Here is a 25,226-nt window from a genome sequence, read left to right on the forward strand (position 1 = left end):
CCCCCCCACACGGTACAAGCTTATAACAGCCAATGCCCTTCCCTTCTCCAGTTTTGCTTTGTTTTAAAATGCTTACAAGAAATGCCCTTTCTGTTTTGGAAGGTGGAAGGGTGGATTGATGTCTTTTAAGTGCTTTTAGGACCAAACTAGCAATGAAGTTTGTGTGGCTGGCCCTGGCAAGATTTTTCTCAAAACAAACCAACAGTGTGAAGGGTTGATATAAGAAAGGACTTCCCTCGGGATAGGAAGGGAGGAGAGAGAGTTTTAACACTTATGTAGTCCTGCCTAGAACCATCCTGCTGCCACAGATACCACCAATTCAGCTGGGAGAAAAGTCCCTGGTGCCACGTTTCATCTAGTTTGGCCCTTTATTTAAATTCCTTATATTTCTGGCAAGAAAGGCATGGGTATAGATGAATAAGTATACATACACTGTATAGCTGTATCTGCACCTGATTACTTGAATGACCAGTGCCCTGTAGAATTGTCCCTTTCCCTAGGATCTAGTGCCTTCTGTACTCTGGAGATAAGAGGCCTGCATTTAGTTGTTCTGGAGATTGCAAATCTCTCGGGAACTGGCTCCTCCTGTTACATAGGGCTGTTGTGGTAATTGCTCCCATCCTCTGCTTGCCTTGGATTGGCTCCCACATCCCATTGGCAGCTCCAGCCACAGGAAATGTAAGCAGAAACAAAATTATTTGGGATGTGTAGATCACAAAAGCATTTGTCACATAAGAGGCACAAAGTTATATAGGTAACCAAGTGTACATTTGTGCCTCTCTTGTATCTCAGATTTCAAAGTCCTTCAGTTTCCAGTGCAAATTTCTGGCATGCAGACTCTTTCATAAATTCAGAAGAAGGTCAAACCTTCACAGTTCACATGCTGTATTCAAAGACTTCTTTAGATTGGATCCATCAAACATCCCTGGTGCCTGATTTTGGATATTCCATACAGATTCAGCAAAATAAGTACGAATAAATGTGATGGAAGCATGATCTAAATTTAACTTCAAGCTTTTTCTCAGTGTTAATAGACTTTGCAGCCCAAGTCATACTGCCACCTCTCCAAACTTCTATTCCCTTCTGTGTCACTCACTCCCCACCCCCTGGATTCCTAGTGCTTGGATTGTCCTTACAAATTAAATTTCAACAATGGAAGGTGACAAAGGAGAGGCTGTGTCTCAAATTGATGATTCATGACTTTGCAGTTTCCCCCAAGGTCCCACACTAGAGACATTCAAAAAGAAACTGGACAGCCGTCTGTTTGGGATGGCATAACTTGGTGTCCTGCAACAGTGGCAGGTTGGACCTGATGGCCTCCATGGCCCCTTCCAACTCTGAAGATGGCTTACAAACATTCATTAAACCAAGAACACATTCCAACAGAACTGACAAGTTTAGAACAAGAACAGCATTTGTTTAAAAAAAAAAAAAGCTTTTTCACCTGCTCCAAAATGCTATCAATGCTTTGAACATGAGGTGCTCCACAGAGTGATTGCAGTAAATGCCCTGATTCTCATGACTAATGTTCTCAGATGGATAGACCTAACCTGTGCACTGTGTACAGTGGCTGGTCTCATGAGGACTCCCTACAAAAGTACACTTAAACTGAACAGAATACAGAGATCATGGTGATTGCATTGATGTTAAGCTGAGGACTTGGGGACTGTATGCAGCAACCCCCCCCCCCCATGGGGCCAAGGTAAAATCACCCACTACTAACAATTGAAGGTGCTCCACCAGGCCACTCAAGCTAAACCCAGCATTATGGCTAGATAGTGTAGCTGTGCTGTCAGAACTGTTTGGTCCCCTCTCAGAATCCTCTGAAGAGTCCAAAAGTCCAGCAGGGAGAATCCCTTGTCATTTTACAGATATAGAACATCTGCCAGTGTGATGGAAGCCACCTTGGACCTGTACCCAGCCCTGATTTAAAGTTGAGGAAGGTGCTTCCTTTGGATTGAACCTGTACTTACATCATCACCTCGCACTCTTCACTCTTCCCAAAAGGGAATGCAAAAAGCCATAGGGCTGGCAGGGGGAACTTTGTCTTCCCATGGCATTGTGTTTGGATAGGGCCTGACTCCTAGATTGGGCTCAGCTGTGGCATGTAAATAGCTAAGCAGTGCTCAGTCACTTGCAGTTTTCTGTTCATGTTCAAGGAAACAAAGCTAAAACAATCCAAACAATTGCAACATGGATGCTTTTCTGAAGTGACTTCTTCAGGGTTGGAATCTGTTGCAACTAGACTCAGGTTTACCATCTCTGGGCACCTTCACTGGCAGTTTCAAAATCAAAAGTAATATGTAGACTGGTTCTGCAGATGATGAACTCTCATGGAATAAAATTCCTAACCATCCAAAACAGTTCAGCTAATGTAGTGTACTTCTCAGAAGTACATTTGTAATGCTTTTCAGGATGTAAGTGTTCATTCATCCACATGGTGATCCTGTCCAGACAGATGAGGTGAGTAAGTAGAGGTGATCCATGCCACATCATTCCCTTTTTGGTCACTTGCTGTTCTGCTTTCCTGTCTGCCCTCCAAGCTGGTGCTCTGTCCAGGGACTGGGGGGCATATTGTGTTCAACTTATGAAGCTGGTTGTGGCAAATCTGCAATGAAAGCTCCATGATGCTGGGTGTTCCTTCCTTTCAGGGACTTGCTAGAGTACACATTTTCTGGCTCAACTTAAGCCCTGGCACTAATGATCCTTCTCTCTTTGCCAAAGCTTGGATGGCTCCCCCACATCCCATGTCAGCAGCAGTGTCTGTGGCTGTCTCTGAAACAATGGGGTTCTTTTGCTCTGCTCTTTGCCTCTGGGTTGTGATTTTTGCTTTCATACTCTTCTTTTGCATACTGCCTAGGGAATCGACCGCTCTCACTCCTGGGTCAACTCAGCCTATGCCCCTGGAGGCCCCAAGTCTGTGCTCCGTAGGAATCATCCGAACTCCAACTCGGACCTGAAGCAGGTGCCTTTCCTCTCTTATACACTGTGCTTCCCTTTCCTTATCATGCTTGTTGGACTGAAGCTACAGTAGCAGCCAGAATAAAGTGAAAGCATAACATTTTCCAATAGGCTGGAGTGGGAGGCATAAGCAACATTTTAATGAAATACAAGCTTTGTTACTTGACCAGCCTTCAAAACCGTCAACTTCTCCTTTGCCACTTCGAAAGAATTACATGCATTAGGCTTTAATGTGCTTTTCCCAAAGAAAGCCCCAACTGTGTGAGAGGGTACAAAGGAGATCTCTCTGTCTGACATGGAAAACACAGTTTTGGTACTATTCAGGTGCTATTCAGGTCTGACAGTGTCAGGGAACCGGTTTGCTTGCAAAAGTCAGCTCAAGGCCTTATTTGCTCTCCTCCTGCAACGTACCCTTGCATTTGCTTGAAGGCAGCACAGTAGATCATCTGGGGTAGGTACAATGCTGCAGCCAGTTCCCTTGGTGATAGTGAGAAGCCTGGTGCTGTCAAGCCTCCTAATGATGACCAAGGGATCAGGTTGCTTTTATGGGATCACTCAAGTGACCTTTTTATTTCTTAATTTATAAATGCATTTGCTACTTCTCAGCCAAAGCTGTCCTCAAGCTGATTTGCAAAGAAGAAAGTAAATGATTCACATGGATTAATTTGACTACTTCTCAGCAGCCTCTGCACATCCGGCCATTTAAATGGTGAGGAAGGTCCTGCCTTGCGACTCCTCTGCTTTGATTGCAAGGAGTCATCTGCCCAGTCTTTGTGGGAGTGCAGCTGAATGCACTTACTGAGCCCTCAGAACTCAACTGCTGAAGGTCTAAGCAGCAGCCAGGCATGGGGTGCTTGGCAGCAGGGTTTCCTTGCACACCAGCATCCCCCTTTCCACTTTCACCCTGCATGCAAACAGGCAAATGTCCACATAGGGGTGCTGTGCCACAAATTTTCCTTGCTTGTAGAGTGCTCTTTTCTCCCTCCGAGCATTCTGAAGTGGCTGACTTTCCATCTCATGACAGCTGTGTGCACAGAAGGCACTAACCTTGCATGTGTAGATTGTCAGTAGCCAAACTTTTAAGCAGGTCTCAAGTCACTTTAAGTCCAAAATAGGTAAGTGCACCCCATAGAACACATGTGCCTGTGCCTTTTATGTATCCAGCTGAGCACCAGCAGCATGAGAGAAGGCAGGCAGAAGTAGAAGCCTGGAGGAAAGCAGGGAGGGCCGGTGCTTCCATGTTTTTAAGGCCAGCGTGTTGTGGGGGTAAGAACGCTGGACTCCAGATCGGGGAACTCCAGGTTCTAGTCCCCACTCAGCCATGGAGCTCCCTGGGTGACTTTGCTCCAGTCACAGACCCTCAGCCTAGCCAACCTCACAGGGTTGTTGGTGCACAGATAAAATGGAAAGGAGGATCATGTAAACCACCTTGAGTTCCTTGAAAGAAAAAAGGTGGGAAATAAATATAGCAACTTTCTGAAAACGCTTCTCCTTTGTAAAGTGCCTAGCCATACACGGTCATTGAGTGCTTTGATGTCTTTACATAGATGTATGGAACTCTAAGTTTCAAGTGTGTAGGTCATTATCCTGCTTTGGTTCCTACATCTGATTAGGCAGGAGAGAAAAAAACATAGCATTTGTGTGTTGAGATATTCGAGTATTTGAGATTTTGTTTGGGATATTGAAAGTATTCCACATTTTTACAGTAGTCCTTGCAACAGGTTTGCTAGCCTTCTTGCTATCTTATTACACCTCCACCTCCCCACCCCCACACCAGACACTATTAGGACACTTACTTTTGAATGAAGAAGTCGGAATTTTCACACAGGGAACCCTCTGGGCAACAGTTTGGCTGGCTACCCAATCACAGCTATTTCTTTATCTGTCACTTCACAAAGCAAGTTCCCTTTTGCCTCCTGCCCAGCTTAGAGCTATCTTCCAGGACAATGCCAAACTGAATAGTCTTGCAGGTCACACTTTTTGGGCTCCTTTGAATGTGAACAACCCTCAGGGTTGTCAGCTCCCCTCTTTCTGCAGTGGGGCCTTGCAGAAAATTGAAGCTTTCCTTCAGTTTTTAACTTAGCCATGGTTTAGCATTATTTCCAAACTTGGGCAGCTTACTTAGTCCACTTAGCTAGTTTCAATACCATGGTTCAAGATGCTGATTTTTTTTTTTTCAGTAAATTGTGGTTAGGACAAACCACAATTCAGAGCAGGGTTGCGCAGTATGGCACTCCAGATGTTGCTGCCTATGGCTCCCCTGATACCTCACAATTGGCTATCTTGGCTAGAGCAAAATCCTTTGGAGGGCCATAAGTTGCCCGCTTCACAGTTTAGTCAAACATGAAGGGTTTCAAATGCTTCTGATTTCTTCCTTGTGGCTGTGCTGTCGGGGGAAAGGGGAGGAGGGAGTGCATGAGCCTCAAAGTCAGCCTTTTTTAGCATTGCATCTGAGCAAGATTTGTGAAGGAGCAAGTTTCTAATGCTGATAGGGAAGTGGAAACTGCCAAGTTTGACGTGTTCCTCTAATTTTTTTTTTCCAAATTGAAGTGAACTACAGTAAAAGAGGTGGAAAGGAAGAACAACCACCTTCAGGTGGTGTATGTGTTCAGGGTAACCCGTTCCTTTACAGGCCTGTCTTTCTCCCAATCCCTGATGCCTGAACAGATTGATGTGGGTCTTTCTGGAAAAGCGAGAATGAGTGGTGCTTGCCACCCTTCTACTGCCTTTGCCATAGTTCACTTCATGCTGTTTTAGTGTGATTCTGTTCTGATTCACGCACTTGATAGTTGGAGGAGAGGCTCTTCATTCCTCCCAAGTCCCAGAAATTGTGTCACCTGGTTGCCATCCCACTCAGCTACCAGTTGCAGCTTTGGTAAGATCATGGCTATGCCTCCGGCAAGGGCCAGCCAAGCAAGGACAAGGGGCAAAGATGCACTGTATCTGGTTTGCTCAGTGGACAAGTAGGCACTCGAGGATACATTTCTTTCCCTTCCCTCCAAGCCCAAGGAAGCTGTTCTAGACCTAGTCTGATGGCAGTAATAGACTCAATGCGGGCAAAGAAATTGAAGCTTAATCTAAACAAGACACAAGTGCTTCAGTTTATTCAAAAGTCAGACTGAATAGCATTGGAGTCCCCTGAAGACTCAGGCTCATGGTTAGGGTGTACTCCTGCACTTGTCCCTGGATTTGGATGCTCAGAAACAGCAGAGACCAAGAATGGGTTTGCACAGTTGCGGCTGATACACCAACTGCACCCATTCCCAGAGATTGCTGATCTGGCCACAGTCAGACATGCGGTAGTTACATCCTATTAGGACTACTGTAACATGGTCCAGATTTTGGTAGCCAGTCTGTTGACCAAAGCCAGTTACAGGGAGTGCAAGGCAGCCTTCTCCTGCATGAGCCTACCCAGGTCTGAAGAGCTTCTGGAGTGCTCTGAAAGAGGGCCCTCTTGATCACTGCTTCCAGACTATGGCGCCCTCTGCTGAGGAAAGTTGAGCTTGCTCCCTCTCTGAGTTCCTTCCACTGACTGGCAAGACTGCCTTACTCCAGAAGCCCTTTGGCTGGTAAGCAGATCTGTTGGATCTGATGCAGTTTTTATTCAGTTGTGATTTTGATTGTGTGTTAATGCATTTTATTGTTTTAATAACATTTTATTTGTGATTGTAACCTACTTTGCCATTTTTCCTGTTAGAAGGTGGGGTACAAAGCAAATGATTAAGCATATACACATACATGCATTGGGGCAGGCAGAGAGGCTTTCAGGGCAGGTTGATTGTTTTGGGAGACCTCACAGAGGTTGACCATGGACCCTGCAAGGAAACGAATGAGGGATTCATAAAAGGCAAAGAATGTGTCCATTTTAGCTCTTTTACCCAGGGAGGAATCCAGCTGGACTGCAGCAGTGGTGAGTAAAACTCTTTGAGCAGCCTTAAGATTGGTGACTTCAGAAATCCCTTCAAGCTTCCTGGCAAAATATCATTCACTTCCAAATTCTGAGCTCCTTTCAGGAATGTCAGCCAAGGCTATTTTCCCTCAATCATCACATCATCACTTCATCCATTCTGGGTAATACCTCTTCACTACCACCATGTCCTCTTCTTTTCTCTCTTGCTGCTCCTAATCTCACAGGCTGCAGAGCGAGCACCTAATCGTATCTCCTCCTATCTTGAGGGATCCACTTTTCCTCCGGCCACCCCGATGAGACCAGCGACCAAAAAGGTAGAAAAGGACTGGGAAGCACCCCAGAAATGTTGTCATACAAGGCAGGCTGAAGCTATGATCCTGAGCACACTTGGAAGTAAACTGGATTAAATTTAATGGGACTTACTTTCAAGTAGACTTGTATTGAAACCAAGAGAGTAGGCATTTGAATTAGAAGCTGTGGCTGAGAAGCAGGTGTGCTGGTCATTGTGAACTGGTAACAGTGTTGTGTGCTGTGAATATGTAATGCAGGTGTGGGTGGTTTGACCAAATGGCACGGCTGCAGCTGAACCCGAACCCTTTGGCTAGTGCTGAGGGTTGGCTTCTGCCAGAAAGAATCCCAGGATCTTCTGCATGTAGGATTCAAACTACTGTGGTCATGCTGTTCCTCTTAAGGTCATTCTACGTGCTGTCATTTTTTTGTGAACTCTTCCCACCTCTGGCCCTTCAGTGTCAGTGGTTGTCTGTGATGCTTCTTTCCTCTTCCTCACTGAGCTGCTGCTTTAATTCTTCCATTCATAATACACAATGCACCAGAGCCTTCTTTCCAGGAATGGGCATGTAGGCCAGGCTGCTCATTGCTGCTTGCTTTAGGCAGCCTGAGGTGGGAGTTGCTCTTAACTGGAGCTCAGGGTGAGGAAGACAACCTGGCTTCTTGACCACTTAGGTATGCTATGATCTGAGAGCTTTCCTGTCCTGTTGGGGGAAAACCTTCACTCAATCAAGGAGAGGTAGCAGAGGAGTAAGCTGGTCTGGACTGTCTAGTTCTCAAAGCATGATTGGTCTGGAACTTACACTGTGGTGTTGCCTCTAAAGAATAGTGTCTTGAGAGCTCAGAAAAAAACTTGTACTTAGATAAGCCCTGTTTAGTAGGTGAGAGCCCATGTGCTGTGATCATTAAAGTGCTGGACTGGGGACCTGGGCAATCCAGGTTCTAGTCCTCACTTGGCCATAAAACTCACTGGGTGACTTGGGGCCAGTCATTGCTTCTCAGCCCAACCCCCCTCACAGGTTTGTTGTTATGAGGATAGAATGAAATGGAGAAGGATTGTGTGTATATATGTGTGCATGTATGTATTTATTGGGTTCCTTGTAAAAGAAAGAACAGTAGGATATACATGCAGTGTAATAGTAGTAAAGCTAATGATAGTAGTGTGCATGCATGTTTGTCCATCTGACCCAAGCCTCTGCAAGCAGAACACTTGCTTCTCTAAAATGTTAAATTGCTCTCTTAAATGGCTGTGTTTATCAGATGCTCTGCTTCAAAGCATCTCACTATCTACCCGTTGATACAAATGAGAAAATAAGGGAAGGGTGAGTTGGATGGCTCCAGCTACATGCAAGAGCACCCATCCATGCAAATGGATTCGTATCTTAGGAGCACGACCCATTCCCTACCCTTTATTAATCATTCTGAGATACTGTTTTGCTGTCCTTGGGTTTAACAGTAGTTGCTGGAAGCAGCAGGGAGGTTTATGATTTTCAGCCAGGGCATCAGGATGCTGTAAACTCCCTCAGAATTGATTGGGCAAGTATACATGCAGGCTGCGTTCTCATTTTCTTTTCCTTCTTTTTGGTTTGAAGGCACTGGTAGCTCCAGGAGCACCAGGCTGTGGTTAGAGACATGAGACTACAGTGGTTGGCCTGTGTGTTTACATAGGGCATGCTGAGCATTTCTGCCTTTGTAACTCTCTCTTGCTGTCTGAACACACAGCTGCTTCATGAGGAATTGGCCCTGCAGTGGGTGGTGAGCACCAGCTCTGTGCGGGAAGCTGCCTTGCACCAAGCCTGGTTCTTCTTTCAGCTAATGGTATGTTCCTTGTGCTCAAGCAGACCATCTTCCCTTGTGGTCAGGGCATTCATGTTCTTGTTGCTTCCTTACGTATTGCCCATGTTACATGTTCTCCTTGCTGTAGAATTCCCAGTGCTTCATCATGCTCTCTGTGCATCACACGTGTGGGCATTGCCATGCAGCATAAAGCCCTAGGTCCCACCATGGCTTCCAACACAGCCTTTTGGAGCTGTGCCTCATGTGCCACACACCTGCCTGCTGCAGACGGCCACTTTCAGTGCCTCCTCTGTCTTGGTGAGGGGCGCATGGTCAAGACCTGCCTGCACTGCCAGGCCTTTAAAAAACAGACATGCCGGCAGCAGGCAGATTGCCTCAAGTTTGCCCTGTGGCAGTGTGCTCTTTGGGTGACTCATCTACGGTGGAAGCTGAGAGGCCACCTGCCTCACTGGCCAAGGAGACCACAAGGTCCGGCAGCTGGTCCAGAAAAAAGGCCACTGCCTTGTCCAGGTAGAAGCCAACCAGTGCCAAGACTGCCCCAAAGAAGAAAAAGCACCATGTTAGCCCATGGCTACCTGCCTCTCCCCTGGCTGGCTCACCCCTGCACAAGGTCCACCCACCTACGCCGAATCCCAGGGTCCCACGGACTGAATTCCTCACTGTCTCAGAGATGGACTCACCAGGCCCACATGCCCATGCCTGGGCAGGGACTCCTACGTGTGAGTCACCACCACCTCTGCCACATCCAAAGTCTGTGACCCCCCAGGCTGTGTGCCACCATCTCAACTTGCTGACAAGCTCACCCATGCCAGCTGCAGCTAGCAACCTAGCCACCAGGGGTCACCCTGCTCTCCCCTCTTCAATTGGGACCATGACTCGCCATGGTTCCCTGCCTTCACCTATCCCAAATAGCTATTGGAGCCCTCAGATCATCCCACCAGCCCAGCTGTGCTGCCCTGAAGACACCATGTGGAACCAGAGGCCTCCAATTCCTCCTTTAGAGACCCCACAGTGGGCCTTAGCTATGCCAGGCTTCCTGCTCCACGCTGCCAACACCACACTGACAGTCCCCCAGGGACCTTGCCAAGCTTATCTCACGCCAGACTTGATCACTGCTGCCCCTGGATTTCTGGCCACCCCAGACACTCACAGTCAACCGTGTGTGCTAGAATCCTCTCGACATCGAGTGCATGCTGACATTGAGCCTCGCAGTGTTGGCCAGAACAGCCAGCATAACGCTGACACCACGCAGCCCTTTGTGCCAACCCAGCCCCCTCTGCCCACCATTGGGATGACTCTGATGCCAACCCCAGCAATGACAACCACAGGCCGCCGCTGTTGACCCAGTGCCAGGAGAGATCGAGACTGCTCAGTGATGCATGACCGTGGCACTGCAGCCCACTGCTTGCACAGCCCTTAACAGCTGTTCTCTGACTGCTCGCCAGCACCCAGACGCGAGCTCCTGCCATCCACCCACCGTTGCTCTACCTCTGTGGAGTCAGGTCAGAGCTACACTCCTCTCTCTGTCTGCTCTCCCTCCCCAGCCCCTTCACTACAATCCCCTGATGCCCTGGCCCATGACCAGGACCCACCCTCACCATCTGGAGGGAGGGATCAGTTCAGCAATATGGTCCTCCGCAGATATCCCAGCAGGCAGAACCAGAGGCTGACCTGGTCTTCAGTGCCCTGGTTTCAGAGAGCTCAGCTTTGATCACCATCCCTTTCTTGCAGCCCTGCTGCATACATCACAGCAGTCCTGGAAGTACCCTGCCACCGCATTGGCCACCTCTCGGAAAATTGAGTCTACTTATCGAGTGACAGACAAGTTGATGCTGTTCCTCCACCAGCACCCTAGACCTAACTCTGTCATAGTAGAGTCAGTGCAGGGGACCTCTCGGTGGGACCACTGTGCACCAGTGAACAGAGGGACAATGGCTCAATGGCCTAGCTAGAAGGGTCTACACAGTGGCCTCAGTTAGGGCTCCACATGTCCAACTATGGGGCTACCATGGCCAAATATCAGCTTTTCCTTTGGGGAAAAATGGGATCTGTGGCCGAGCACCTGCCAGAAGACCTTTGGGATGTCACCCGCCTGGTCCACTCAGAAGTAGAGAAGCTGTCCAGGCACCAGGTCAAAGCAGCTAGACACCATGTTGACTGTGACAGGTAGGTGATGATGGGAGCCGTAGCCGTCTGCTGCCATGCCTGGTGGTACTCTGTGAGCCTCCCATAAGAGAGACGAGCCCTCATAGAGGACATGCCCTTCAATGGAGAGGGACTCTTAAGTGCTTGTACAAATTAGAATATGGACTCTCTCCACAGGGCCCGGACCACTGCCAGATGTATGGGGATTGGCTACCAACCTCAGCAGGGTAAATGTCAAGGAGCCCAGCCACCACCCCTTCCCAGACCATCAGTTCAGGTCTTGGACAGCACCTTTCCCCAAGAGGTATGATGCCATTTCCCATCAGAGGCCAAGACATTAGGTGCAGGTGCTGAAATTCAAGTTCATGCAGCCCCCCCGCCCACACACACCAGATCTGTCCCCCTCTACTAATTTCATTGGCCATCTTAACACAATTCTTCCTAGTGTGGGAGACAATAATGTCTGACTCCTGGGTCTTGTCTATAGTGGAGCATGGATACAGGATTAAGTTTGATGCCCTACTGCCCCTAGGCTGCATCAAAACCGCTTCCCACTGCTCATCAAGGTAGTCTCCAAAATCCAGAGGGTCAAGACAGGCTGTGTTCTCATTACTCCCTGGTGGCTGACAGCCATGGCTCCCCCTTCACCACCACTTCTCCGACAGGATGTTCCTCTTCTTACAGCTGTGCCACAACCTGCTTTCACAGGACAGATGTCCCAACGTCAGGACCATGAACCTGACCACTTGGAGGATCTGCAGGTGACAGACCCCTAGCTGTCCCTCTCCTGCAGCTGCCTCCACTCTGCAGGCTGCCCTCAGGCCCTCCATTCACAAGTCTTACCTGGCCAAATGGAAAGCTTTCACGCTCTTCACCAGGACAGCAGGACTCGACCCCCTCCTGGGCTTCCTTTGAGCACATCCTCACCTACCTCCAGACTCGCTTTAGTGCAGGCATCGCCCCATCCTCATTTCAAGTCCATCTGGTGGCGATCTCATACTTCCACCCGCAATTCAGGGATCATCCATCTTCATGCACCCCCAGCACGCAGGTTCCTCCACAACCTCCAAAATATCACCCCATCAGTACACCCCTGCACAGCGTCGTGGAGTTCCTCAGTAGTCCTGCATTCCCTCACCAAAAGGCCATTCAAGCCTATGAAAACAACAGACTAGTGTTTCCTGTCATGGAAGACAGCGTTCCTTGTAGCCATCATGTTTGCCCACAGCACCAGCAAGTTATCAGCACTGTGGATCAGCACACCCTACTTCACCTTCTGCAGGAAGAAAGCTGTGCTTCAGCTGGACCCACACTTCAGACGTAAGGTCACCTCTTTCTGTGTCAGCCAGGACCTCGTCTTCCTAGCCTCCTTCCCCAGCCCCTCCACCCCTATCAAGGCCACACTACACCTCCTTGACGTGCACAGAGCCCTCCGCTTCTACAAAGCATGAACAGAGCACCTCCAGTGCTCAACCTGCCTCTTTGTCTGCTACAAGGGCCAGAGCCAAGGGGAGTCTGTCTCATCCCAGAGACTTGCATCCCACACCCAAGTGGGTGTCCAGGGCCGTTTGCCTAGCATATGAGATGGCAGGACATCCATGCGTGCGCTCCACATGTGTACAGGCCATATCTACTGTCCTGCTAGCCAGCATCTTCCTGCATGATATTGGCAGAGCTGCCAAGTGGTCCACACCATCAGCTTTTGTCTGGAACTACCAGCTTGACATTCATGTGAGACAGGACTGTATTCAGCAAGGCAGTCCTCTCGGCTATCCTGTGGTGACAACAGCCCCTCCATCCATGAAGGATAAGCTTGCTAGTCACCTGCATGTGTGATGCACAGAGACCACAACGAAGAAAGGCAGGTTGCTTACCTGTAACTGTCGTTCTTCGAATGGTCAGCTGTGCATTCACACAACCTGTCCTCTGGCCCACTGGCTGCCGTCAGCCTACCACGCCCTCCACCTGTGACATGGGTTGTCAGGCAAGGGTGGGAACAGAATCACCATCTCATCCGAACCTAAGTCTTTGGCTGCCTAGAAATGATGTGGTCTCCAAGGCAACTGAGGGACTGGCCAGGAGCCCCACTCTTCTTATCCTGGGACCTGGAATGTTTGGGGGGTTCCTGCCCACTAAGTGACACTGAGTTATAGAAACTTTTTCCAATCTAGGCCATGAACTATGCAGCAAAGCCCACATGTGTGAATGCACAGATGACCACTCGAAGAACAACAGTTACAAGTAAGCAACCTGCCTCTTTCTGTTCTGAGCAATGCCATCGCAGACAGTTTCAGAGAACTGAGATGTCCTCCTAGGGATGTGGACAGGGTTTTTTGGATGTTTTTGCTTAAGGAGAGAGATGGCCACTCTCCTGGATTGGCCTGTCAACACACCCCACCCCAAGGTGAAGCACCAGACCCATGAGAAGGGTGCCATGTATAAAGGTACCTGTTTCTGCTCCCTTGTGTCAGGGAGGAACAGGGCCTCTTCACTGGCTCCACGTAATCCATCATGGCAGATTTAAAGTGACATTTTTGTCTACCTGACCTCCTATGTCAGCTGTTTCTGGGAGATTTAGCAGGTAATTTATTTGACAAGACTAAGAGCAGTTTTGCTTTGCCCAGGGTACCTATACAGTTTGGATCAGGTCCAGATAGGAAGCTCCCAATCTGGATTAATCAGGCTGTACTTGCCAAATCAGGATGATGCCCTACTGACATTGCATTTATCTTACAGGTGAAGAGCATGGCACATCATCTCTTCCTGTGCGACAAACTTGAGGCATCTCGCAAGCTGCGCTTCCCTGGCCATTTTGTTGATGACATCTCAGCCTTGGTGTGCACTGTCAGTGCAGAAATTGCTAGCCGTTGCCAGAAGGTCTGTGCAAGGTTTCTCCTATTAACCTTTTTATTCAGACTTCTCCTGAAGACTTTTCCAACACATCAGACTTTTCCTTACACTCCACTCCTTCAGTAACCTGATTGAATACATTGGGCCAGGTCCAAATTTTCCATTCAACTATGAACCAGGAGACAATGTGCACTATTACAGTAGTAAATTATGTTCTGCTTTGAGCACTTCTATTTCAAACAGTTGTGTAGGAACATATAGAAACAGAGCGACTCGCAAGGGTCTCCCGGGTCATCTAGTCTGACCCGTGGCTCCAGACAGCTCCGCTCACGGCATGCCCATCATGTGCATGTCTAGCCTATATTTGAATACCCTCACCGATGGGGTCTCAACAACCTTCTGTGGAAGCCCATTCTATACCCTCAGGGACCTGTCAGGAAGTACTTCCTGGCATGAAAATTGAACCTTGGTTCCATGATCTTCACTCCGTTGGAGCAAGTCCTGCCCTCCTTTGCAGGGAAGGTCTCTACCCACCTCTGTGTGACACCCCTTCTCATACCTGTATGTTGCCAACAGATCTCCTTGGAGTCTCTTCCAGGCTGGCTATATCCTTCCTGTAACAAGGGGCCCAAAACTGAACACAATACTCCAGTTGTGGGCACACCAGCATCATATAGAGTGGTAGTAATACCTCTCTCGATCTAGAAGCTACAATTCTGGCTATGCAACCAAGGGTGGCGCTCGCCCTCTTAACCACCGCATCACACTGGTGACTCATGTTTAGCCTGCACTCAAGCAGCACCACGAGATCCCTTTCACAAGTACTGCTTTCCAGGCACTTGTCCTCTAATGTGTACTTATGACACCCATTCCTATGCCCCAAGTGCAAGACGTTGCACTTACCCGCACTGAACGCCATCCTGTTGTCCCCCACCCACTTTCCTAGTCTGTCTAGATCCCCGGTTTTAGTATCATCTGCGAATTTGATTAGCCAACTGTTCACCCCTTCTTTCATGTTGTTGATGAAAAGATTAAACAGGATTGACCCCAGGACAGAGCCCTGGGGGACCCTGCTTGTCACTGGCCACCATCCTGATGTTTCCCCACTAATGGTTACCCTCTGCTTTCAGTCAGTCAACCATGCCCTAATCCATCAGACAGTGCATTGGTCTATCCCAAACTCCTCAATTTCTCCACCAGGATATCATGGGGCACTTTCTCATTGCTGAAATTCAGGTAAACCACATCCATTGCATCCTCTCCATCTAGTCACCTCAAAACCTTGTCATAGAATTCCACAAGGTTTGCCTGGCAGGACCTGTTGTTGCGGGAGCCGTGTTGTGTGGCCACCAGCCTCCCTTCCCTATCTAGCATCACTAGATCTCTCGCTATTATGAGCCTTTCCATTGTTTTTCCTACAATGGACGTAAGGCTAACTGGTCTGTAATTCCCCTTGTCCCTTTTACTATGCTTTTTGAAAATTGGGACCACTGACGCCCCCCTCCAGTCCTCTGGAACTTCACCTGTTCTCCACAAGGCCTCAAAAATGAGGCCTCCAAAACCTCCCTTTTGAGTGTCATCCACCCCTCCTCAACTTCCTTGCCTTCCAGTAACCTATCCCAGGAGGACCGAAGTTGGCCCTCTTGAAGTCCCAGCTTCTAGTGCTTGAACTGCTGCATGTCCCCATTCCCCTGATCTCAAAGCAAAGGATGGAGTGATCACTCACATCCAGAGTTCCCCTAATCTGTACCTCATCTATCAGCTCCTCCCTGTTGGTCAAAACCAAGTCAAGGATGTCACACCCCGCCCCCCCCCACATCACCTCTCGGACCCTCTGTGTGAAAAACCCTCCCTCTATAGCGTCTAGGCAGCGACGTGACCTGGTTGTCATGGTTGAGTGAGTCTCCCACCTAATATCTGGGAGAGTGACATCTCCCATAATTACTGTGTTTCTCCCTGAGATATCCTTGGAATCTGATCTGTCAGGACATCATCCAGGGTCTCACGTTGACCTGGAGGGTGATAACATACCCCCACTGGCAGGTCTCTTTCCCTGTCAAAACCCTTTTGTTTCACCCAGACTGCCTCTACCAGATCCCCATCTGCACTGCATTCTATCTCACTGCATCCTATCCCTTCCCTGACATGTAGAGCTATGCCCACACCCATCTTTCCCTTCCTGTCCTTTCTAAACAGGTGATACCCCTCTATGTTTACATTCCAGTACATACATACATATTTTACTTAGCTTACCCTGTCATCTCCCCTAAAGAACAGTAATAAATTAATACACTCAGCTTTATGTCTTCCTATATAATTTGCAAGATTCCTTAAAAATATGGGGCACACTCTACTGAGCATCTTGGGATACACTGCTGTGGTCCACTTTCTATGTGCTATATAAATAGAAAATACAATTATACACTGTATGTATCCAATTGTAATTCTGAGCATATCACAGGAAAAATTAAGGGGAAATCCCATCTTATTGATGGAGTTGCAACAGGGCTTAATTATAAATGGGTACATGGCCAAATCCTCATCCACCTTCAGAGGTGTACATTCATGCTGATATAATATATCCAAGGGCACAATCATAGGCATGTTTGGGGGAGGGGGGGACCACAGCTCCCAACATTCACCAGGAAGCCATGATAATTAGGACATGCGGAGAGTTGCAGGACTTGTTTCTGTTTAAACATGCGTAGGATTCTGCCCTCATTAAGGAACCCTTGGCTTTCTAGCTGTCATAGGATCCCATTTCCCATCAGCCCCAACCAGTATGCCTAATGGCTGAGTTCTGGGAGTTGTAGTCCAATAATATCCAGAAGGCCAAGCATATCCTGCCTCTGGATTACACTTGAAAAAGCAAAGCTTTGAAATAAAATTTATTTGTATAACTATATAACTCGTGGTTTGACTAGTGGACCTTGTTCTCTTAAACTTGCAACTGGTACAGATATAAACACTCTGCTTGGGCTAAATTAACATGGATGGAAATGCGTTCTGCCCTGTTTTCCTTCAGCCTGCATTCAGCCTGCAGTGTTTACATGAATACCCAACCCCTTCTCTCACTGCCTTACCATCCGATGCTGCATTTAGAGTTGCCAGAGACCCAGGGAAGCCCCATCAGTTGCCACCTCACATGTGCTTGTACTTCTTTCATAGGATGTAGAGTTGGTGGAGCACCTCAACCAAAGTTTAGCCTTTTTCCTCAATGACCTGCTATCCATCATGGATCGTGGCTTTGTCTTCCTTCTTCTGCGTTCCTATTACAAGCAGGTAACTAAAGAGACCTGGTACCACTTGGTCCTCAGCATGGCAATTGTCCCTTTGGAAAGAGGCCAAGCTAACTGGTATAAGGGGTTTGGGCGTTCCCTTTTATGGATGGTGGTGGAAAACCATGTGCGGTTCAGGACTCATGCTTAAAGCTTGCAACATTTTAGTGGTTCATGTTACAAAACAGGCTGTGGAATGTTAGTTGTATTAAATTTGTTTCTGTCTAAACATGCGTAGGATTCTGCCCATAATGTAAGTTTCAGATACTCATTTTTTTGTGTGCTATTGACCCTAAGTACAGTTTCCTCTCTACTCTGCATCTGTCTTCATCGGTTGTTTAAAAAAAGGGAAGAAAAGAAAGCTACACACAGGTATTCTGAAAAGAAAGGAAACATAAGCCTCACAACAAAAAACAAATGGTTTAAAGGAATATTTTGCTGTTAATTAGATAGCATTTGTAACTGGCTGCAATAGCAGAATCTGTGTTTGAGTTTCTTTTTGCAGTAATAGATGTATTTATTTAAATTTATCTATTTATTACCTTTCTATCCCAAAATGACTCTCTGGATGGGTTGCAGGATATAATAACAACAATATACATACTAAATTAAATTATATTAAATTAACAAATATTACAACAAAATCAACAGTGAAACATAAAAACAATACAGCAAACCTCACAATTATCTTGAGTCTTAAACCAATAACAAACACAATAAAGGGTACTATAGCACTAAAATGTAACTAATACCATTCAAAATATTTTAAATTACAGTGGTTTCTCATAGTTGGAACGACTCTTAAGTTCGAACAATCCAGAGTTTGAACGTTGAGTTGAGAGATAATCACTCCTCAGTTTGAATGATGCTTCTATATTTGAACTGCAAGAGAAGTTATAAAAATACAGTTGCAGCCAAAACATTTGTGTTCCCTAGTCATTTTTAACTTTTGTAGCATGTGCATTTTCAGTGCTTTTTTTCCCTTTATTTTTGGTTGTATATGAGGTGTAATCAAAAAATACAGTGAATATTTAAATAAAAAAATAAAAAAGACTCATTGCCATCAGTTCCCCCCAAAATGCTCCCCCTTGCTTCAAACACACTTATTCCATCGTCCTTGCCACTCTCTAAAGCAGTTCCAAAAATCCTCTTTGCATCTCTTTGCTCCCATGGCTGCCTCAATGCGCTCAGTTGCGGCAGCAGCTATAGGCAGCTCCTCATCCTACCGCACATGAGGGACCACCATTTCCTCCTCCATTAGAGGGGGGAAGAGGAGGAACAACCCCTTGGCGCGCTCTTCTGCAGGATCACATGCCTATTCCTTTGCTCCTGTTCATTGTTCGCTTCTCCTTGTAGTCACCCTCACTTCCTTCAGAGGGGGCTCCAATGATAACCTAAGGTCTGGGTGGGCACATATCGGAGCTCTCACCATTCTGAGACTCCCATTGCTAATGAATGGTATATAAAATCTCAAATAAGAGGTGCCTGCTTAGATAACCTGGCCCCAAGCTGTTCAGGGCTTTAAAAATTAGTGTCAACACTTGGGCCTGTATTCTGTTGGTAGCCAGTGGAGGTGGTAGAGGACTTGTATACTCATACATGCCAGTTCTCATAGACAGCCTTGCTGAAGTTTCTGGGCCATCTTCAAAGGTATCCCAGTATAGCGAGCATTGAAATAATCCAGGCAAGGGGTTACCAGAGTGTGAATAACAGTTGCAAGGTTCTGCCTGTCCAGATAGTGTTGTAGCTGGCAGATCAGGCTCAACTGTTAAAAGGGGCTCCTAGCCACCAAATCACCTGAAATTTCAGGGGTAATTCAGGGTCCAGGAGCCACCCCCAAGCTATGAATGTTATCCTTTAGTGGGAGTGCAACCCCATCCAGGACAGGGTTGATGTCACCCATCTGGACTGAGAATGCCCCCTCCAGCTGTGCCGCCATTTAAGCTTGAGTTTATTGGCCCTCATCCAATCCATTATCAAGCCCAGACCACAATTCAGACTGGCTGCTGCCTCACCTGCAGTAGCTGAGAAAGAGAGGTGGAGCTGAGCATCGTCAGTGTGCTGATGACATCTCAGCCCACACCTCAGGATAACTTCCAACATGACAACCCACACTCAAGGCTGAGTATGAGTTGTTATAAAACCATAGGCCGTTTTGTTGTGTAAACCCAGTCATGCTAAAGAATAATGATTTGTTAACCACAAATAACCCACAGTTCACAACTTAACAACAAGCCATCCCTTCACTCCATGGATTGTGTTAATGTGACAACTCATATTTCAGCAGCAACCAGTAGTTCAATGACAAACCACACCCAACCTATATTCAGCTTTGTATGTGGACTGTCATATGAGAGGTCTTTTCTTGGAATAAAAGCAAGGGCCTGATTTGTATGACACAACAACATGACATCAAGATGCCCAAATTGGTGTGGTTTCCTCAGCCTGGTTTGTTAACCATACACAGACCACCCTAAGAACCCATGGGTTGCTGCTGGATCGTTCAGCATGGCTTGTTTTCCAAGTGGCCTGTCATGGAATCCAAGCCTGGCAAAGTGGTTTATGCATGGCTTGTCAGAAATGACTGCAGAGCCACTGGGTAAGAGCAGCAAAAGCCCTGATGGTGCTTGGCAGTTTCACTCATGCTGCCTCGCTCGTTTGCCTTGGTCCCGTCCTCTCCTACCTCAGTAAGAAAAAAACTTTGCCAGTGTATTCCTCTGCTTCATCCTTGTTAGATCAATAACCGCCTGCTGACCACCCAGAACCCCAATGCTCTTGTTGCACTGAGGATGGACTTGGTTCGTATCGTCTGCAGCCATGAGCACTATGTCATCCTGAACCTGCCCTGCAGTGGCCTTTCCCCACCGGCTTCCCCTTCCCCCTCTGTCTCCTCTGCCACCTCCCAGGTAAGTAAAACTGACTCAGAGTAGAGGACATAAGAAGAAACTGGGTGGATCAGGGCAAGGATCCATCTGACCCACCACTCTGTCTCCAGCAAGAGCCAAGAAGTTCTCCCCAGTACTCTGAAGATGGAGACTCCATTTAGCTGTCATGACCAATAGCCTTCACTTGGAGAGACTTTCCTTGTGAATTTGTCCAGCCTTTTTAAAAGCTATCTAAGCAAGTGGGTGATTAACTGACACCTGGGGTGGGAAGACTGGGGCCCAAGGTCATTTTGCAGGAAGGATTTTGAAAAAAGGGAGGGTTGGCTTTACTGATGGTGAGAGGGTGGCTGTGTGAAGCATGGGGCTCAGCCCTTTGGATGCCAAGAAAAATAAGAGGTGAATAGTGAGACAGGGAGCAGAAACAAAGGTGGTTATGGGCAACCAGTTACCAGCAGGAGATGCATAGCAGGGGTTTGAGATGCCTCTTGGAGGGAAAGGCAGTGTTTCCCTTCTAGCAGATTTCTCTCCTTGGAAATAGGGGTTGGGCCAGAGGGCCCACCTTCCTCGCCTTTTATTAGTGCCCCATTGTTGCAGTTGGAACAGGAGTGCTGCAGAGCTGTCCTTAACATTTGAGGAAGCCTTTACATCTTCCCTCCTTCCTCTAACACAGCATTTGAACCAGTCAGGAGGCTACCCCAAATGATAGCAGCTAATGTGAGAGAAGGAGGTGCCCTTGGCTGCTGTCTTCTGCTCTTTGACAGCTAGGGCATGGAGGCTCCATGTCCTGCATGATTTCTCATAGGACTGCACCTTTTCCAGGGTTCAGCCTTCTCCAGCCACGTGCAGGATCAGAGGGTGGCCAGCATGTTTGAGCTCTCTGTGACTTTTCGGCAGCAGCACTTCCTGGCAGGGCTGGTGCTGATGGAATTGGCACTCATCCTGGAGCCAGATGCAGAGGGGTAAGTGTGCCCATGTGGAGAATTTGCACCAGAGGTGATTAGTTCAACTAAATTATATATTAACTACTCTTCAGCAGGAGCTCTGAGACTACCTTACAAAAATAAGACCCTAGCAAGGCAAATGCAGTTCAGGTTAATTAAAAGTGTTTCATCTCATGCCAAAAAGAAAAGTATGGTGCCCAGTGATTTTCCAGGCCATGGTGCTGCAACTGAAAGGACTTTTTCTAGTCGTCATCCACCTTTGAATCTTATGAGGGACTCAGAGCAGGGCCCTGGCAGCCCATCTTCATGTTTAAACAGCACCATGCTGGAGCAGGCATTGTTTTCAGTGCCTTGGTCTCAAGCTGCATAGGACTTTACTGATTAAAGCCAGCATTTGGAATTTGGCCCAGAAAGGATCCAAAAGTCAGTGTAACAGTTCTAAAACTAGTGGTAAGGCACTCTGAAAGTCCCCTCCCAGTTAGTGCAGAATACCACAACATATCCAATGCTGCCTAGATAAGCAAAGAGCAGTGCATGAATATTGAAGGAAGCACTCCACAAATACGTGCACAATGTCATTCGCTTGCTCTTTATTAACCAATCATAATGTGTTCACACTCCCAGCATTGTGGGGAAGGAGTTGCTGGGCTGCTGCCTTACCTAGTGAGCAATGGCTTAGGTCAGGGGTCCTCAAACTTTTTCACGAGGGGGCCAGTTGAAAGGTGCCAGTGCTGGGCATGGGCCGGAAAGGTGGTGCCGGCGGTGCATGCAGGCCAGGGCAGGGGCAGCACATGTGGGCGCCTGCGCTGAGGCAGGGCTCTCAGCGAGAGGAGGCGAGGCATGGGCGGGCATGCACAGTGAGGCGGGCACACGAGGCAGCAGCTTGCTTGCTTGGAGATTGTTTTCTCCGAGTGAGCAAACTGCTGCCTCCCTGCGCGAGGTGGACAGCAGTGGGCACACGCATGCGCATGCAGCAGGTCCAAATGGTCATGGCGGGCCGGATCCGGCCCCTGGGCCATAGTTTAAGGACCCATGGCTTAGGTTTTTCCAGTGCATGGAGGAAGTAAGGTTGAAGCTGCAACCTTAAGTTGTTGTTTAAGTTGCCACTGCCCCCTTAGTCAGACCTCTGTGTTGACTCTGCTGCTCTTCCCATGCTACAGAGCCTTCTTCTTGCACAAGAAGGCCATCAGTACTCTACACAACCTGCTGTGCAGCCATGACTCAGACGCCCGCTACATGGACCATGCTGTGCGGGAGCATGTGGCTCAGCTCTACTTGCCTCTGATTGGAATAGTCATGGACGCCCTGCCACAGCTGTATGACTTCACAGGTGAGGCCAGGAGGCCCCTCTGGGGAGGAGGGGCATGGCTGGAGGGTAACTGATGAGTGTGGCTAAACATGTACAGTGGTACCTCAGTTCACGAACTTAATTCATTCCACGATTCTGGTCAAACTGAATTGGTGACAAACCCAAGTCAAATTTCTCCATAAGGTTCAATGTAAATAAGGTTAATCTGTTCTGAACAGTAACTTTGTTATACATAAAGGACAGCATATAAAACTTGTAAATAATTAAATACGGTATGGTGTTGTTGTTTTTTTTTTTTTTTTAAACCACAAAAATATGAGCCTTTAGTGGGAGTGCAACCCCATCCGTGGCCAAGCCACAGCCACCTTGCCGAGCCCTGGGGCAGATGGGCCGAGGCAGAGCAGGAGCGGGACCGAGGCGGAATGGGAGCAGGGCCGTGGCTCTCACTCCTCCATCATGGCCTCCTCAGGGCCAGCCGCTGCCACCGCCAAGCGGTCGCCATACTTCTCCCCCCCCCCCCCCGTGGTGGGGAGAGGAGGGAGGTGTCCTGCTGAGCCAGCCATGGCCCTGTCCCTCACCTTGACCCCCAGAAAGCAGTCCTTATCTCTTCACGGCCTTCTCCCGGCCAGGGAGGCTATCCCAAACCCACCTCTCTGGCCTTCCACTTCTGCTCCCCTTCCCAGAGCCAGACGAGCAACTGCGAGGGGACCTTCCTCTGGCTCAGAAGCGAGGGGGTGGTGAGGAGCCGGGAAGGCCTCTACCAAGGTGAATGTGCCCTCATGGCGCCCCCTTGTGGTGGTTGGGGAATGTTTGGGTGGGAAAGATGGCCGCGACTGTGGTCATCACCCGATACGGAATTTCGAACAGAGGCAGAATTTTGCCAAAATTTCTCTTTGCAGCCCGAATTGGTTGCAAACAGAAGCATTTGTGGCCCGAGGTACCACTGTAGATTCTTGGCCAGTTCCAAAGGAGCTGGCCTCTCCCACTTCTCTCTTACTGGTGTCACACCTTCTCGATCTACTTAAAGAGGAATCAGCTGACTACAGGACTCTGGGAGTTATGGCATCAGTCCAGCTGGATCAGACCAGTGCCATTTTGATGCAGTGATCATACAATAAAGCTATGCCAAATAGACATTCTAAAAGGTTAAGACCTTTTTATTTAATCAATATTTTAACAAGTTTTAATACTGAATTTTAGTACCATATTTTAATTGCAGCCAGAGTGGGTCGTTAATTTATTTATGTTATACTTTTATGTATAGGTATTTTATTTGTGTAAGCCGTCCTGAGGCTCTCACAAAGGATAGCATACAAATATCTTGAATGAATGAACGAATGATTCCTTGTTCTTCTTCATCTGACCATACTGTTTAGGCCAGCACACCAGCTATATTTATCAAACCAGCTTTGTGTTTTAAAGCTTAAAAGCTCAGGATTTAGTTCTCAAATCTGTTTTATTTCATTCTGTTTTGTAGTATCATTGAGAAACTCTGTCACACTTTTTCTCATTACATCCTCCATGTGATGCCTCTTGTTCTGACTCCTTGTCTAAGAGCATATCTAATGAGGGTGCAAGTTGATTTCCACCTCTATCCATTTGATTCCAAAGGATAGCTTATAAAAATCACCTCTGTGTACTGACTCTGCCAGTATTATAACTTCTGATTGGTGCCCTGCAAACTTTTTGTACCAAAGCTAATAGTTGTTTTGATTAATGGTAAAAAGATACACAAAAAAGGGAAAGTTGCCATTGACCATAAGAGAAATTCCAGTATTTGTATCAGCTCAATACCTTGATTAGACCAGCTCAAAGGTTACAAAGATGCTTTTGAGATCCTGAGATCTCTTGACCAGGTAGGGTATTGCCAAAGGTGGATGGGGAAGAAAAAAAAAAAGGCTGAGTTGATTTTGAAGTCACCCTGTCCACATGGTCAGGGTCTTAAATTTGGGGAGATTGAAAGTGTTTAGGCTCACCCAGGTGATGCAGACAGAGGAAAGTTGCACCTAGACAAAGAAATGAGCAATGGTTGATCCAGCTGTTACACTGTCTCCATGCTTGGGGTTTCTTAGTTGGTGAGAGGTAAGTTTTACATTAACAGAAATAATTTTGAATAGTGTCCTTGAATTTAAAAAATCAATAGAAAACAGAGTTTGTAACCTTTGAACTGGCTTGTTAAAGATAATACTCTAATACAGGTTGAAAATACAGAATGTTTAATGTCATGGTTTGCTACCTATCTACAAGACTAATAAAATTATTCTCCCATATTCATGACTAAATCTTGGCTTTCTGCTTTCTCTTGTTTCATGTTTTTCTTATTGTTTATTTTAATACCTATTTTTTCTTGAAATGCATGCTTGATCAACAGCAAAAATCCAAATTGTAAGGCAGTCAGCTGGGCAAATACGGAGAGAGCTTCACAGTGGCTTTTTAATGTTTTCTGAATGATCAGACATATTGCCAATTATTCTGGAATCACAATCCTGAAAAATGGTCAAACAGTAGGAAGCAATGTGTGAATTTGTTGTGTGTCATAGTTTCTTGTATCATTTGCTGATTTGGGAATGATATAAGTCCAACAAAGAAAACCAGAAGAAGAATATGCATTTCAAATCCAGTATATGTGATTTGGGTCTTGAACTGTAAATCTCATGACCTGATACTAGTGCCAGGCCTTTTAAGTTACCTAGAAATGTGTGAGCTCAGACTTCAGACCAATGGAGGGGAACAGAAGTGTAGTCTTAAAGAAAACATTTTGCCCACTGCCCTCTGCCTCCAGCCTTATGCTGGTGATTTAGTGAACACACTGCAGGTCTGGTTCAGGATACAGCCACCCATGCCCCAGCTTTGCTTCAAAAG

General features: G+C 47.3%; 1 protein-coding gene across 1 annotated transcript in view; it reads left to right on the top strand.

Annotated features, from left to right (window-relative positions):
• Window positions 1-25,226, top strand: part of DOCK6 (dedicator of cytokinesis 6) — a 142,984-nt gene that overhangs the window by 77,892 nt on the left and 39,866 nt on the right. Inside the window, exons 22-29 of the mRNA XM_044422291.1 lie at window positions 2,861-2,965; window positions 7,096-7,185; window positions 8,882-8,977; window positions 13,838-13,978; window positions 17,120-17,233; window positions 19,965-20,135; window positions 20,934-21,073; window positions 22,216-22,385. Coding sequence (XP_044278226.1) covers window positions 2,861-2,965; window positions 7,096-7,185; window positions 8,882-8,977; window positions 13,838-13,978; window positions 17,120-17,233; window positions 19,965-20,135; window positions 20,934-21,073; window positions 22,216-22,385 — 1,027 coding nt within the window. The remainder of the gene's footprint in view (window positions 1-2,860; window positions 2,966-7,095; window positions 7,186-8,881; window positions 8,978-13,837; window positions 13,979-17,119; window positions 17,234-19,964; window positions 20,136-20,933; window positions 21,074-22,215; window positions 22,386-25,226) is intronic.

Source organism: Varanus komodoensis, unplaced genomic scaffold (assembly GCF_004798865.1).
Source record: "Varanus komodoensis strain SLA01 unplaced genomic scaffold, ASM479886v1 scaffold124, whole genome shotgun sequence".
In the NCBI taxonomy this organism is placed as follows: Eukaryota; Metazoa; Chordata; class Lepidosauria; order Squamata; family Varanidae; genus Varanus; species Varanus komodoensis.